The 16,877-nt window shown below is 41.1% G+C and overlaps 1 protein-coding gene across 4 annotated transcripts in view; it reads right to left on the reverse strand.

Moving 5' to 3' along the window:
- LOC136864808 (phosphatase and actin regulator 2) overlaps nt 1-16,877 on the reverse strand; it is a 1,136,936-nt gene that overhangs the window by 126,754 nt on the left and 993,305 nt on the right. For 3 of the 4 annotated variants that reach the window (XM_067142230.2, XM_067142231.2, XM_067142229.2), the window contains one exon: nt 13,226-13,420. The exons of the other annotated variant lie outside the window; for it this stretch is intronic. In XM_067142230.2, the coding sequence (XP_066998331.2) occupies nt 13,226-13,420 (195 nt within the window). The remainder of the gene's footprint in view (nt 1-13,225; nt 13,421-16,877) is intronic. 4 annotated transcript variants of the gene reach the window in all.

Below are 16,877 nucleotides of genomic sequence, written 5' to 3' on the forward strand. Positions count from 1 at the left end.
TAATAATAATAATAATAATGACGAGTGGACTCCGCACAGGCCTGGTGCAGGTCTTTTGATTTGACTCGTAGGCGACCTGCGCGTCATGATGAGGATGAAATGAAGACGACACATACACCCAGTCCCCTTGCCATGAGACGCTGCCGGGAATCGAACCCGGGACACCTGTGACCAAAGGCCAGCACGCTAACCATTTAGCCATGGAGCCGGACAGCCCAGTAGTTATCTCCGCAAGCCGACCCGAGGGGAATATTCCCTGTCTTTCGTAATGTCACTGTAAATTTTCTAAAATATAAACCTTTGTTTCTGCTCATGTAAACGTTCAAATTAGTCAAAGGTACTTACCTGAAAACCGGGGATAGAGAGTGCGTTGTCTGTCTGTTAGGTCATCAGCCCAGAGGCTGGTTGGATCCTCAAATAGCACCACCAAAGGTTATGCGGTTATAAGGAAACCCCAAAAAACAATGGCAGCACCAAAATGAGGCGTACTAGGCAAGATGAGGAGTGATGTAGTTTGCCATTGCTTTCCTCACTGGGTCAGAGAGTACTATTGCAGCACGACTGGCCCTTTCATAACACTCAGATGCACTAGTCATGCTCTGAATGTCATTACTCAGCACTACCCATACCGCAGCAACTTCCATATTGTCACAGCCATGGATGTTGACTGGGACTTTGGTGGAAGCTACACTTTACTTTGGCCTGTGCCAAGAGATAGATGCAAAAGTACTGTATCTCAAATTCCCCTTCAATTAATCTTGAGGTGGCTATGATTTTGTAACTGTTTTTCATTTGTAAATTGTAAATTAATTTGTCCTTCTAGTCACCTCAGTAGTGTGGGATTAGCCTCTGTGTCGTCGGACCGCAAGCCCAAGTAGGGTTTTAACCTATTGATTACAAGGAGCGCAAGTGACCGCCTCATACATTTTGTTTTTGGGGCCAGTAATTGAACCGGTTAATTTCCATAAAGGCCCAGTAGAATGGGTACTAGATACCCCTGTGTAAATTAAAAGATAATTTATATGGTATTGTAAATTGTAGAGAGGCCTGAAGGTGTAAGAGACGCTCTTTCCCGTCTTGTAATAGTGAATGGTTTGGGAGTGGAGTCTCCTGGGTAGATGTAAAAGATATTTGTGTAACATCGAGTGGCGCCTTTGAAAGGCAGTAACTTATAACCGTTGGAGCAAAGTGCTCTTGAAAATTGTGTTTTAATTATCCTGTAAAAGAAATTGGGCGATTCGTCTCCTGGTCCATTTGTCTGGACACTAGATTAGTGATGTAGCGACTTCTGTAAATAGGGAGCTCAAATTGTAACGAACCTTTTCTAGGTTTTCTCTTTTTCTACTCTGTGTCTGAAATCTGTTGTTCCTTCCCTTGTTGTTTGTTAAAATTTAACATCAGAAAAGAAATATAACCTTTATTTTAAAGTTTTAAATTAATCTTTGACGTTCGTAGAGAGACCTGTTCAGGCCTGCACCTTCTTTCACCTCTGCGTTCCACAGTAAACACATTACAGTTACTGTCAACGGCGTAAATCGAAAAGGGAAAAAGTACCAGCGTGAGAATCGAACCTACTACCACACAACTTGGCTGATGCGTGGTTTAGCGAGGCGCTGTGCATCTGTTAACACGTTGCACGACAGTGTTATTCGCAGCTGTGATCGTTTTACATATTCATTGGAGTTTTAAGTTTAAATCTGCCGTGAATGATTTCTACCGTATTCGCGAGCATTGCATGGTTGTACTAAGGCAGGCATGACTATGATATACAGGTTACCTACCTCCGAAAATGATAAGGGCTGGTGAACCACACGGTATATAGAGAGTGAACTAACCAACTGGGCTATCGTGTGCTCACAAAGATCGCATTTCCCGTTCGAACCAGGACGGGGTGTAATGGAGAAATCGCTCTCGAACCGTCTCCAGAAATTCTTCGGCAGCGTTATTCTTTTGTTTTTCTCCCTGAATATTCGATCGTAATGTTCCTACTCCCAATTCTGTATTCTTTCTTGAAACGGCTGATCCGGGCGTGACAGGCGGAGAAATTACCTTTTCACGCGCAATTTCCAAAGCCCACAGTCCGTAAATCTTCATCACTTACATTTCGCTTTCCCTTCTTTCCTCCGGGAAACAGGAATAGCTTTTTATACATATTTGTTTTAAATGTTCAATAGGACTTGCCGACATACCCGTATTTTCCAACTGCTTCTTCTACAAGTAAAGATATTGCTCTGAACTTACTAAAGTATGTGCAGACGTACTCCCTACTGATCGTTTCGCGCACAGGACTAGGAACATAACTAGAACTGGGCGATTTGCATGGCGATGAACTTGTAGCATCACTGGATTCCGGGGAGTTGTATTCGAGTTTCGAACTCGGACCCGGAACTTCGCTTGCGATCGGCAAAAGGTTTTGACAAACGGAATCACTTGAGTTCCTTTCACTGTCTCCACTGTGTACATCAAGAGAAACCTCCTCAATAAGTTGCACTCCTCTACTATTATTTTCCATCAAGTTGCCCCATTTCTTTTCTTTTGAGGTAATTTCTTCGGAAAACGAAAATCTCTTTTCGAGGAAATAACTCGTTACGAACTCTGCTACGTTAATAGGATTTAAAACGTCATCCTCCGAGGAACTCATTTTCAATGTCTTGCTTTCTTTAAAACGACCACAAAAACGGTTATGTTATTGCTGTATGCAGTGAAACACCCCACAGCTGACTAGCGCGTGTGGCTCTGCTTACCAGGGCTGTCCAATCCAACATGTACTGTACGATACTCGCGCTACTTCCTAGATGAGAGATTCGCCACATGATTTTGGAGACTTGCAGTTATATCTGGAGGATGATTTTCCGCACATTCTCCTCTTATAATACAGCGATTGTGTCAACAAAATTCAGGATAGGTTTCGATCTGTCTTACATGTTACTTCCCTTGTCAGTGCATTTATTTTCCTCATCTTGAGTAAGAGGTTCCTCTTCATCTCAGGAATGATTAATAGCAGAAGTGATTGGATATCTTTCTTTGCTGCCATATTTCTCCCTACTCACTGATCATAACCCATCCTACTCTGCATACAGTAGACCCCTAAATGACAGGCAACAATAATGTTCCATTTCACGGTCTGTATTGACAGATTTATTAAATTTTGTACGCATATAGAAGCGCACTTACTTTTTACAAATTTTGATTTACTCTTCCAACTAAACAATACATAGGTACACAGTTCAAAAAAATAGGGGAACATGTTTTGTAACCATTGGCGGTGGGCCCTTAGGGGCACATGCCCTGTCAAGTTTTTGCACTCAGAATTTCAATAAATAATTTATAATTTAGTTGGGCTACAGCCGAACAACAGAATTATTTCTACAAATATTATCACGACAAAATGTTATTTTCTTAACTGGATTACGGACTTTGGTAGGTATTTAAACCCATCATGTCTTTAAGCACGAAGAGAGGATACCTTTTGTATTTAAAGAGACAAGCTGTTGCTGTCAGCGCGACAATGACTACAGGAGCCTTGCGAGCTTGCGAAGCGAGTGGAAAGCGAACTGTGGAGCTCTGGGCACTAGACCGTCTTGTGCCCAAACAACGCGCCTGCGCATTAAAACACAGTATTTGAAGATGGTGAACGTCCATGACAGCTGTGTGCTTGTGTGGGTGAGCGGGCGAAGGGGGAGTGCTTCTGGTTGGGCACTCAGATCATTGAGGCCTTCTGCAGCGCATGCGCATAGAGCAAATAACAGATCACGCATTACAAACATCATTGTAGCCAATTCACCAATTCTGTAACTAAAATAAATCTAATAATATTTTAGTCTTGTTTGTTTTAAAAAATGCATTCATATCGCTCCTGCAGGGATTTAGTTGTTTTCAGATGTTTGAATTATTAAAATAAGTTACCTTAAATGAGGTTACCGTGTTTCTGTAGGCCTATCTGATATAAGTTATATCAGATAACCAAGAGACCAATAATTAGCAACAGTAACATTTTGTTCCGGCACTTACACGCGTTCCCTCTTGCTCGAGGTGCTAGGTGCTACTGATAAGTTAGTTACAATAACACTGGGCGTGTCGTGAATTCTCTTCAGTGTTATATTTTGTGTATTTGTGTGCTTGTTTATTTCAAAACGAATAAAGCCAATGAGTTAATTGGTAAGCAAATAAATTTTGAGACCAGAGTTCGTGCCAAGAGTTTAGGATCATCGCGACCTGATATGATTATCGTGCAGCAGACGGAAGGAAAAAACAGGAATTTCAACAGAAAATTTAATAGTGGTATGTATGCTAAAGCGAAATAGTTACGTGGATGCAAAGTGAGATTTTTTTGGGGGGGCTTTCCTTGCATTCTATTCAGTGGTGACGATGCGTGGAGCACAACAGGTGTCAAAGATTTAAAGCATTTGAACGAAAAACTGAAAAAACACAGTGAATCGAAAAAAACATTTAAACAACGAAATGGATCTCGCACTTCTAGGTGAGCTGGACATAAGGATGCAACTTGATAGTGGGTACAGACTTTCACTTCGTAAACAGCATGAACAGGTCGACAAAATTAGATATATTTTATCTCGTCTGATTGATTAGCAGCCGCCAACCTTTTTCGGGTATCAAGTTTTGGAGAAATCTGTACTCGCTTTCCGGAAAAAGATTTCGCGTCAACCGTAAACACGTACTCGAAAGTGAACAAAGCAAGGCTCAGGACCGAACTTGAAGTGTTATATTCCAGGGTAGACGTTCGTGCGGCATAAGGTTCTGCGGCGCCTTCGCAACTTTTCCTGCACAACAATACGCAAGACACATTCAATGAATGCGTTAGGTTACTGAGCATCATTGTTACAATCCCGATGTCGACAGTGGAAAGTGAAAGGTGTGTCTCTACTCTAAATCGAATAAAGACCTTCTTGAGGAATACGATGAGCCAAGACAGACTAACGGCCCTGGCGATGCTTTCAACTGAAAGTAAAATGGTACGTTCGATTCCCGACTTCAACCAGCTAGTTATCGAATTATTTGCTCAAGCAAAGGATCGAAGAATGGATTTCATCTATAAATAAGAAAATTAGTGTATTCATTATTACTTGACTTGTAGGGGAACAGATAATAAATGAAATGTGGATCAGCTTATCCTTGGCCATTTAGCTCAGTGAAATAACACTTGACCGGAAATGGACAGGTCACGGGTTCGTGTCCCGGTTCCTTTGACCCCACCATTCACTGTCTTTTCCTTGGTGTTAATATCTAACTGGCACCAACTGTAAACGGGATAAGCTGATCTACAAGTCAGTTGTTAGTGCATTTATTCACACGCGCATTAGTGTTATATTTTGCAACCGATACCGTAAGTTTCTACTTGACTGTCCATATTATTTTATAAGTTGTGCCCCGCCGGATAATTTGGCCACGGGCCGCCACTATTTGTAACGCCTGGTATGTGAACGTTAATTTGGCAGATGGGGTTCCAATGGTCGTACAGCATACCTCGAGACCTTAGCTACTCAGGATATGTCAAATCGGAGTTATACTCCATCTGTAGACGTAGCCATGCATTAAACTGTCAGGTGACCTCTCAAAACATAGTGAATAGCGGTGCGTCCGTGTGTCGTTGTGAGATACACAGACTACTGCGGTCATTTGAGCACGTACGTAAACCAGCACATCCCATGAGACATCTTAACGAGGTTCAAGTCGCAAGTGCCGTCACTTTGATCCAGGAAGGATGGACTTTTCGTCGTGTTGCTGTGGATTTCAATGTCTCTCCGTCAGTTATTCAGCGCTTGTGGAATCCCTACAATGAGACACGCCAGTTCACAAGGAGGGTTGGACAAGGTCGTGGACGCACGACATCCCCACAGGATGACCGATATCTGACCATCTGTGCGCTGCGGCGTCGTTCAGCAACTGCCAGAGAACTGCAACAAGACCTCTGGAGGGTCACTGGAGTCACGGTGTCTGACAGTAAGGAACAGGTTAAGAGAAGTGTCATTACGACCCAGACGTCCTGTTCGAGTGCCCCGTTTAACGCAGTAACATATTATTTTTACTGTTTATTAACGATATTTTCCACTCGAAAGAATTTGAAAAAGGAGCTTCTCCATGTCTTGAGTGCCAAGATATTCCAGGCCTAATCCTTGCGGACGATATCATTCTACTTGCATTAACACCCACGCCTTCTGTTTACCCGTACCCACGCCAACTGGCAACTTCGCCAATGGAGACCTGTGTTGTTCGCAGACGAGTCCAGATTTCCCCTGACACAGCGTGATGGACGTCAACGTGTATGGAGACGCCGTTGTGAGCAGTACATGCCAAATGTCCAGGAAGGCGACCGATTTGGACAAGGTTCTGTGATGGTGTGGGATGGCATCAGTATTGATGATCGTACGGATCTTGTCGTCGTCCGTGGTAATCTTACCGCTGCGGGGTACATCGAGCAGATACTGCTACAGCATGTGATGATTGCCAAATATGGTGTTGGCCCTGAATTCGTACTCAAGCACGACAATGCCAGGGCTCATGTAGGGCGCATTACTAGAGGTGTCTTGTGAGAACTGTACATTCAAGAGATGGAATGGCCAGCAGTGAGTCCCGACCTTAATCCCATCGAGCATGCGTGGGATAGGCTTGACAGAAATATTCGTGGACGTCCTGTTCCACCACAGACTCTCCAAGACCTCGAACAGGCTCTCATTGTGGAATGGTACCCGATACCGCAACGCGACCTCTGTTAACTTATACGGAGCGTGGCACGTAGGTGCCAAGCAGTGATAAATGCTCGTGGAGGACATACACCATACTGAAGTTCTCCAACTGTGATAAAAATACACCTTGGAGGACTGTTATCACCTTGTTTTCGCCTCTATTTGGGCATTTCCGTTTGTGTTCTGAAAATGAACGCGAATTTATCGACGTTATTTTCTATACTACAACGGTAAAGAACAAAAGGTTTAGTTGGTAATATACCTGGGTGCGAGGTATTGTTTTGTGGAGCATGGCATACGTTCAAAAACATGTTCCCCTAATTTTTTTGAACTGTGTATATTGTATAGCAGTGATAAGGTATTTTATCATCTCAAATACATTCACGCAAAGCAGCAATATCCGTAAATTTACACGTTCATATTTGCATATCAGACCTCACGGAGTGATATGAAACGTTTGCTTGTGCCTTTGTTACTCTTTCTATGGAAGGAATTTTAGTTAATTTCATTTTTATTCAAAACGAGCCTTCCTAAAATTAGGTTGCGGGGATTATTCGCGTAAATGACAAAGAAGGATGAGAGTCGAATACAGGCAGCCGAAATGAAGTTCTTGAGGAGTATGATACAGAGGAGACAAAATAAGGAATGAGAAAATCCAGGAGGAAATTGGAGTGGAAAAAATGATAGAATAGAGAAGAGCCGATTAAGATGGTTTGAGCACATGAAGCGAATAAGTGATGAAAGAATGCCAAAAAAGGTGATGGAAATGCAAATACAAGGAAGGAGAGGCTGTGGACGACCACGATTGAGATGGAAGGACACAATCCAATGCAGTATTAGAGAAAGAAACCTGGACTGGGACACAGTGTTGTGGAAAGACTGAAGAAAGTGGAGAGTAACCATATTTGCCCCTATCCGGCTTCAGTTGGATAAAGGGAAATGATGATGACGACGATAATGATGAAGGAAGAAATAACCGATTACTTCAAAATGTTACAACAAATATTGGAGGATGATTTATTCGGTGACCCAAAACATGATTTTAATATGGACGAGTTGGGACTTCAGTTAAATAAGTCACATTTTGGTTGCTACAATATCTAGTGTGGAGTCAACTGTAACCTCAAAACAATCGCTGTGATTACTTGTTGCAACATTGAAGGGACATTTCTACCATGCGCTTGCATTATGAGGGGAAAAATTTGTAAGCACAATTACATGGATGGCATGCTTCTTGGTTCTGTAGTATTTATGTTGCAGGAGTCAGCCCACATAAAGCCTGATTTATTCTTCTATTTTATTTTTGGCTGAAGACTCAATTTGTTCCCAGAAAACCCGCAGGAAACGTTTTGTTGAAGGCCGTTCTACACGATGCAATTTGATAAAACTGTCTGAATATGGGAAACAAAAGAAGAGGCGTCAAAAATACAAAGAAGTGCTCCCATCTTGTGGAGTTTTCCAGGAAGTTACATAACTACCATCCAGTCCTACACTATCCTCCACTATATGTTTATGCAGTATTTATGCAACTTCAAAAAATTAATTGTTTTAAAAAAACAGGAAAGATTGTTAACTTTAAGAGACATTAAAAACTAAGTTTGAAAAACTACAACCATAATTTTACGTTGGATAGTAAGGCGTATAAACTTGTCTAAGTGTGCCGAGTTTAAAATCTGCCACTTTAATAATTAGCTCATAAATGTGCCTTTGTTTTAAAAATTATTTTAATGTTGTTTTTAATGTATTTTATTTTAGCTATTTCATCTATTAAAGAAAGTTTCCATTATGCCTTAAGTTGAAGACCATTTCCAAACAGGAGAGAAAGAGAAGAAAGGCAGTCCACAGTTGGAGAGAGAGTAAAAGGACGTTTCACTTATTATAAGAATTGATTCAGTGCTTTGGATGGTGGGAGCACAATAAGAAACAGAAATGTTTTCTTTTTCAGCTATGCAGTTAGTGTCATCAGACTAGCAGAGGTTCTTTTTTAACGCCCATATTTCCTACCACTATGACGTACAGTCATTTAATTCCTGCATTGCTGTCATTGTTACCTGACAAAAGCAGTACCTCGCTGAGTTTCGATGAATAAATATGCTGAAAGCCTGCTTGTTCTGTGCATCGGGAGTCTGTGTATGTTCTACGTGCACTCTGTGAACAGCCTGTTTCCATCAAATTCAGAATGTGATGGAATGCTAAAGCTGGTTTTCAGGGCAGCTATGGTATGTTTCCGAACATTTGAGAGGTGCACTTTAGGGCGATGTATGCCCCAGTCACCCACAGTCCACTTCAATGCCATGAACTAACGCAGAATCACGACAGTTGTCGAACCATTGATGAAGTCTGTGCACCAGTGGGAAATCAGTCATGGAATCTTCCATAAAATTCAAACACAAGTTTTCCACATGTGGCATGTTGTATCAAACTTCTGAGTGATGACCAACAGTAGCCATTGACCCCCACCTTTCTTTCCAATGTCATTATGGGAAATGCAACTTAGTTTTACGCTCCTGTCTCAGAAACCAAACGACAATCCAGTCGATGGAAACGTTCGAGATCACTTCAACCAAAAAAGTGAGGCAAGGAGTTTGTTCCACTGGTGTTATGGAAGGATGTGAGGAAGAAGTGCCCGATCATTGGTGACATCTGCGACAATGCACCTGCCCACACTCATCTCCAACCTTGCACCCTGCAACTGCTTTCCATTTCCCAAAATTTAAAATGCAGCTGAATAGGTGAAACTTTAAGAGGGTAGAGGAAATTCAACTGAACTGCAGATAGTTTTGAACATGCTGCGACAAAATGACTTCCTGGAATGCTTCCGATTGAGGCAGCGAAGACGATGAGGCCAATAATGTCTAAAGTACGCAATGAACTGCACAGGAATTTACTGCCTTCACCATGTATTACTCATTTTGAGTGACTGAGAATACATTTCTTTCTCCCAGTCTACTTCTCACATGCAATATTAGTAGTACACTCCATACCACGCTAACAATTACAGATGGAAGATCTACGCATTCATGCAAGGGAATGACATCACAGAGAAGACTAAAAGTTTCGTGAATGAACAAGAGGTTAACATCTCCAGTAAGTCCGCTAGATGATGCCAAAAACACAGTACATTAAGCTGTACAATATGCACAAATGTTTAAAACCAACAAGATTCTGAATGGAAGTATCACTAACAAGGGGGCATTCCCTACTCGTCACCACCGATTTCGCTCAAATTTATAGAACATGCAGGGGTTGGCTAGAAACGAAAGTACCCAAAGTGGGAACTCCAGATGGCCAAGCGTATAGAAAATAAAAATAAAAATTAAAATGTTGACGCGGCTCTCGCACCGTATAAGCCACTTACGTTAAAGCATACGCCGAGCAGTATTGGGTGTAGCGGTAAGAGCTCGGACTAGTAATTCGATGGTCGTGGGTTCGGCTCCGCGTGTGGAGAATATTTTTCTCAATTTTATATTATTATTTTATTTTATTTATTTATACGCAAAAGGCATATAGGACGTCATTTTTTAATGACCGGGCGAGTTGGCCACGTGGTTAGGAGCGCGCGGCTGTGAGCTTGCATCCGGGAGATAGTGGGTTCAAATCCCACTGTCGGCAGCCCTGAAGATGGTTTTCCGCGGTTTTCCATTTTCACACCAGGCAAATGCTGGGGTTGTACCTTAATTAAGGCCACGGCCGCTTCCTTCCAACACCTAGGCCTTTCCTATCCCACCGTCGCGAAGAGACCTATCTGTGTCGGTGCGACGTAAAGCCACTACTAAAAAGAAAAAAAATAATGAGCGCACAATTGTAGAAAATTTGGAGTTGCGAACTTTCCCGACGTGTTCAAACAGAAATTTTTCATTTTTCTCCTTTATTAGCTATCTCCCCTCCTTGGGGAATGTGCCATAAACGTGAATAGTCGTTTCGCTGTAAGATTCGTTTTCACCTGACAAGTGGAGGTTGCTCCTGGCGGATGTACACAAACAATAGATTCTTGGCGCAGGTAGAAAAAAGTCTGACAATGAAATCCCAATTTTTACCTTTTCTATGCCATTTGTGTATAAATAAATAAATAAATAAAATGAATTATTCACCTCTTTGCGTAATTGGAAAATTAATAACATAAAAGTTGACAGAAAAAAACAGTCTCCACACAGGGAATCGAACCCACGACCATCGACTTACCAGTCCGAGCTCTAACCGCTACGCTAACAACTGCTCGGGGTGTGCACTAACGTAAGTGGCTTATACGGTGCGAGAGTAGCGTCAACATTTGTATTTTTATTTTTATTTTCTATACGCTTGGCCATCTGGAGTTCCCACTTCGGGTACTTTCATTTCTAGCCGACCCCTGCATGTTCTATAAATTTGAGCGAAATCGGTGGTGACGAGTAAGGAATGGCCCCTTGTAAGAAGTAGATGAACACTGAAAATAAGTAAACTTATTTCACACAACTGTGATACGAGTTGCTTTCTATTGTATGACTCTCATATAATATACATGAAAGCCCAAGTTATGTACAATAGGAGGTATCACGGGAGAGATGCGCGGTAGCAAAGTGGACCTGTGACATCACGCGGGACCCTCACGCTGAAGCTGCCTTGAACAAGGTAGAAATAGATCGAATAAGAATCGCTGTGCAGCACAAGCTAGGAGCTAATATTACAGAATATCTATGGTGTAAAAGAAACGGTGTGTATTTATTTTATGTGATAAAACATAAAAAGCAGTAATAGTGCACACCCTTCAGTATAGTTTGTCGCACCATTGCAGGCTGCACAAATCACAGCAAGCACACAAAAGAACAAAACATAGACTTTAATTCATTCCCTAAAGCCACTGACCTAAATAAACAGTGGCAGCCAGAAGTAATCCAGGCATTACTGAAAGCTATTTTTCTCAGCTTCGAGGGCTCGGAAGATTTTATGACCATCCTCTTCCGACGGCTGTGATGAAAAGAGTGAAATAATTGATTCTCAGCCTTACGAGGTAATCAGACGTTCTTCAGATGATTGTGAAACATTAAGTACAAATATTTGATCATATGCTACTGGCGAAGTTGATCAGAACTCGGACATGGTGTGTCAGTCGAAGGCCAACGTTGAGCCTACAACATCCTATTTTTTACCGGAGGATGAACAAGAGTTTGTTCAAGTCCTTGAAGAGCTAGCGGAACAGCGAAACCAAGTGTCATGATGATGTGCATGAAGACCTTGCTGGCTACATAGCTTTTATAGGGTAAAGAAAGTGATTGCAGAGAGACTACAGGTCAATGTACAACAAGGGGGTGGAAATTGGATTTCAAAAAAGTCTAGAGGCAGTTTGCTACAGCCTACAGAGAGATGGTACACAGTAGTGCAGATGGAAAAAAATAGTGTTCAATTTTTACCACAGAAAAGAAATGAAAGAGGGTTCTAATGTCATCACAAACCTTACGGGTATCCTGAAGAAATTCCCTCTAATTCATGAATTTGCACCAAGTTGCTTCTTGAAAAGCCATTATTTTATTTAAACGAATGTTTTAAACGAAAGTAAGGCAATCGACTTACAGTGAATATAATGCCAATAAAAATGACTTGGAAAAGAAGAAAACCAAATAAACTGAAGAAATTCCAGTGAGGCTAGAGATAAGTATTCTTTGAATTGCATTACTCTTTATGTTTATTTTTACGAAAGGCAGTTTAAATATGCTGTATTTGAAACCAGTACTAACAGGCTCATTAATTTGTATAAACTATCTAATGTTAATGTTGTCAGTTCTTTACTGTTTTGGTGTTGACAGTATATATAGTGTCCTAATATATTGTTTGTAACAATGGTCATATGTCTTGCAGCCATGAAGCACTAATTTTCGAGTCTGTAACAATCAGAGCTCCTTGTTACTGTTGTCATACTTAGGTGTTAGAAACATGACCATACAGAGCATACTAACGAGCACTGTTACAAAACTTTTATAAAGACCTTAGAAATATTTCAGAAATGCTACCTGATTCACATTCTATTAGATCTCATATTATTACTCTAATGTGAGGTTAAAATATCAATAAAATTCCCTTATCTCTAAATTGTGGCCAGAAACTTAATCGTTCACAGCTGTGTATTACCTCACACAGAGGACAAGGTGCCAAGATGTCAGGGTTCCGATGACGTCACCGACGACCAAGCGTGGTGGGGAGATCTGCGTGTGATACCTACCTCTTACTCGAACTACATTGGGAAAATATATTAAAATGATTTCTTAGCTGGTCATTTTTCAAAATTTAATTTATTCCTATGCACTCATTCCCACAGCTCTAGTCTATTATATCAAGCGAAATAGAATAATTCAAGTTAAAACATTTTACCAGGGATAAGTTAAGGTAGATGTGCAGCCCTTCGCATAAGATGAGCTAAGGCATAGAGAGGAAGTGAAATCCTGCCTTTTGAGCGACACAGGAAACCTGGCAAAGAAGGAAGCCACATTACCATCCTACAAACAAGAGAACTACAGCACGAGGGGAGTAATCATACAGAGCATACTAACCAGGTGGCCTAGGCGGAGAGCCATGGGACATACAGTGACCGCTGTGGTAGCACAACAAACGGCGAGTCAACCTGCCAGCTCCCAGGGACGAAGGGCGCTCTGGCTTGCTTCCGGCGCCAGATTCGGTCGCCGGCGAAGGTAGCGGCTCGGGCGACAGCGACCCGTTAGCCTCTTCAGTCTTATCCTTCTTCGGCTCTGCAAGTGAATACAGGGGGGAGGTTTTATGGTAAGATGACAGAGTTAATTCCAAACTGAGTACCAGGAGAAAGTACAGAGGAAGATATGATACAAAATAACAGCTACTTTCTCACTTCAAACACAAGCACAGTGTCTCAGTGACTAAGCTGTGCTATGTTAAATATAATTAACCACCTCCAATCTTAAGTCTGTTTTACTCTTATTGATTACAGTATGCACAGGTAGATTGTAACGTTTGATCATTTTGAAGTTCTTCATAAAATACAACTGTACATTCTTCCCCCACCAACAGAGTGGTGTTGTGAGCTATACTTGAACTACACTTCCAGTTTTCTCATCCACCTCACCTTGAATTGTACACATTACAGTATATAAACATCAATTTTGAAACAGAGAAATCTTTCAATAACAAGCGAGTAATCACATAATTTCAGACCACTATATGACCATCAAAGAATGTATGATAGTATTTGGTCTAAAATACAGAAAGTGAGGTCTAACATCAAATCAATAATATGGGAAAGATAGGGAAAATTGAAAGATATAAAAAAATCAGAAGAAAAATTTTTCAAAGAAAACCACCAACACAATGAAATAAAAAGTTTAAATTTTGAGAATGTAATTCTGCAAGCAAGAAGATCAAGTCTTGAAACAGCAGTGTATGAAAATATGTGCAAGAAGGGAGAGTAAATCCAGGCAGAAGGGCAAGATCAAAGCAGGCAATGAAACAAAACAAGAAAGAAAAACAAAAATACTTCAATGAAGAAATCTAATGACAACTTCGGAAATTCTAAACAGACTGCACCACAAATTTCAGTTTTGGACTACTAAAGTACCATAGATATTGAAGGGAAACAGAGTAAGAAAACTGTGGATAAATTAGAAATAATAATAATAATAATAATAATAATAATAATAATAATAATAATAATAATACGTCAGTTACCGAGTTGTGTCATAAAGGTGGCCTGCCAATTAATTTCAACATTCTAATTATGCTGCTATCCAGCAGCAAAACTGAAATTCTACTAATTAAATTCTGTCATGCGACACCGAGTACGGCACCAGGAGTGACTGTCCTTCAAAAATAGACTACTTCAGCTGGGATCATGAGTTCGACACTGCCAATGATAACTCAGATGTCAAAGTAATTTATGTATTTATTTATTTATTTATTTATTTATTTATTTATTTATGTACTTACTTACAGACCAAAGGAATTTTTATCAACATCCACAGATTTTGGAAATCACAGAGAGGAGAATAAATAAATAAATAAATAAATAAATAAGAAAGAAAGCAGGACACAGAAATACATGACAGAGGCTTTGTAGATGAAGAGATTGCATTTGGGAGCAGGTTTTAAGTAATAACAGAGTACAGAAATTTTGTCCTGAAAAAAAGGGTTCTAAAGCTTGCTACTAACAACGGTCACATATTTAAGTACTCTTAAATGCCAATGATTTTGCTGCGATTTCATTCAGGGGGATGAGCCTCTCTCCAGGTCATATTTGGACTTTGTTCAATGTTTTCAAAGAAAGTAATGTGCAGATACATTCAGTATCTGGCCAAAGATTACTGCTGAGAACTTGATTCCTTATATAACTCAGCAACTTGGGGGCTACGTGACAATAAATGGTAACTTTCATTCCTCGATGTAAGCGGAGGTAGTACTGTATCATGAAACATCATTGGCTGACTCCTGACTGAACATTATTATTACGAGGGCCATCCGGAAAGTAGTACCCGTTAGCACCGCATGAAGCGCTGACGACTCGGGTAGACGCTGGGCAAGGTCAGACCTCATCAGTGGCTTGTCTGCCTGCTCTGTGCGAGGTTGCGTGACGCTAGCATTGCCTGTGTTGTGTCTGTGATCGTTTAAAATGTTTAAAGAAATTGAGAATCCCGCCAGTTGTGAAGCGAGGGCCGTGATTAAATTTCTTAATGCACGAAACGTTCGACCGTGTGATATTCATCGCCAATTAACGGAGGTGTATGGAGACAATGTGATGGACGAGTCGTCTGTTCGGCGCTGGTTTCGCAACTTCAACCTGGGGAGGGGGAATAGACACGACGAGGAGCGTTCAGGGAGACCATCTGTCATTACAGACCAACTGCTGAGCGCAGTAGACGAATGCGCGAGGAACGATCGGTCGGCGCGTCACAATTGATGAACTCTGAACATTTTCCTAATGTGTCTCGAACAATTGTTCATTAAATTGTCGAAGACCATCTGCATTATTCAAAAATCTGTGCAAGGTGGGTCCCTCGCTTACAGAAGAGCACAAAACCAAGCGTATGGCTGCAGCATTGACGTTTCTGGGACGTTATTCCGATGAAGGCTCTTTCCTGACTCGCATCATTACTGGGGACGAAACATGGGTTTGTTATGCATCACCTGAGAGTAAACGACAGTTAATGGAGTGGCAGCATGCTCATTCACCAACCAAACCAAAAAAATTCAAAACAGTTCTGTCCGCCAGGAAACTCATGGCAACCGTTTTCTGGGATAGCCGAGCTGCACTACTCATTGATTTTATGGCCCGTGGAGACACAGTTAATGCCAATTAATGCTAATGCGTATTGTGAAACATTAAATAAATTACGGCGGGCAATACAAAATCGACGGCGAGGTCTACTGTCTACAGGCGTCATTCTCCTTCATGACAATGCCAGACCTCATCCAGCAGCGATAACACAACTTTTGCAGCAATTCAAGTGGGAAACCTTCGACCATCCCCCGTATAGCCCGGACTTGGCCCCTTCGGATTTTCATCTCTTTACGAAGCTTAAAGACTTTCTGGCGGGAAAAAAGATTTGACAGCGATGAAGAACTTACACGAGCCGTGACTACGGCGGAGGACTATGACGCTGAAATACAAAAACTCGTCCCACGTTATGACAAATGCCTAAATTTGCTTGGAGATTATGTGGAGAAGTAGTGTAAAGTATGCTCTTTCCAATAAAAATGTGTATATTTGTTAATATTTACTCCTGTGTCTTTATTGCGCAAACGGGTACCACTTTCCGGATGGCCTTCGTATATACAAAAAATAAGAGTTTTGTCTGTACATTGCTCAGAATTGAAAAAGGATGGTATTTCTGTATCAGTCGTGTCCACAGCAACAAGGCAATGCACTTTTTAACTTTCTGTAATTTCTGTCTGTATGTACACGCATCACGAGAAAACGGCTGAAGAGAATTTAATGGAAATCGGTTTGCAAAGTCGGGGAATGAGTCACTACCATTTAGGCCATAAATGATTTTATTCACGCACAGTGAAATGGTAGTTTAGAGGAAGGACTAAAATTTAATTCTCAAATATTTATGTTATTAGTGGTCGTATCGATAAATACTACAGAACTAAAGCTATATAGTATTAAATTTCCGATCATTGTGTCTTATACATTTTTATCGTACCGGCTATGATCACAGAGATATTGATGAATTTGGA

This window comes from Anabrus simplex, chromosome 2 (genome assembly GCF_040414725.1).
Source record: "Anabrus simplex isolate iqAnaSimp1 chromosome 2, ASM4041472v1, whole genome shotgun sequence".
NCBI lineage: Eukaryota > Metazoa > Arthropoda > Insecta > Orthoptera > Tettigoniidae > Anabrus > Anabrus simplex.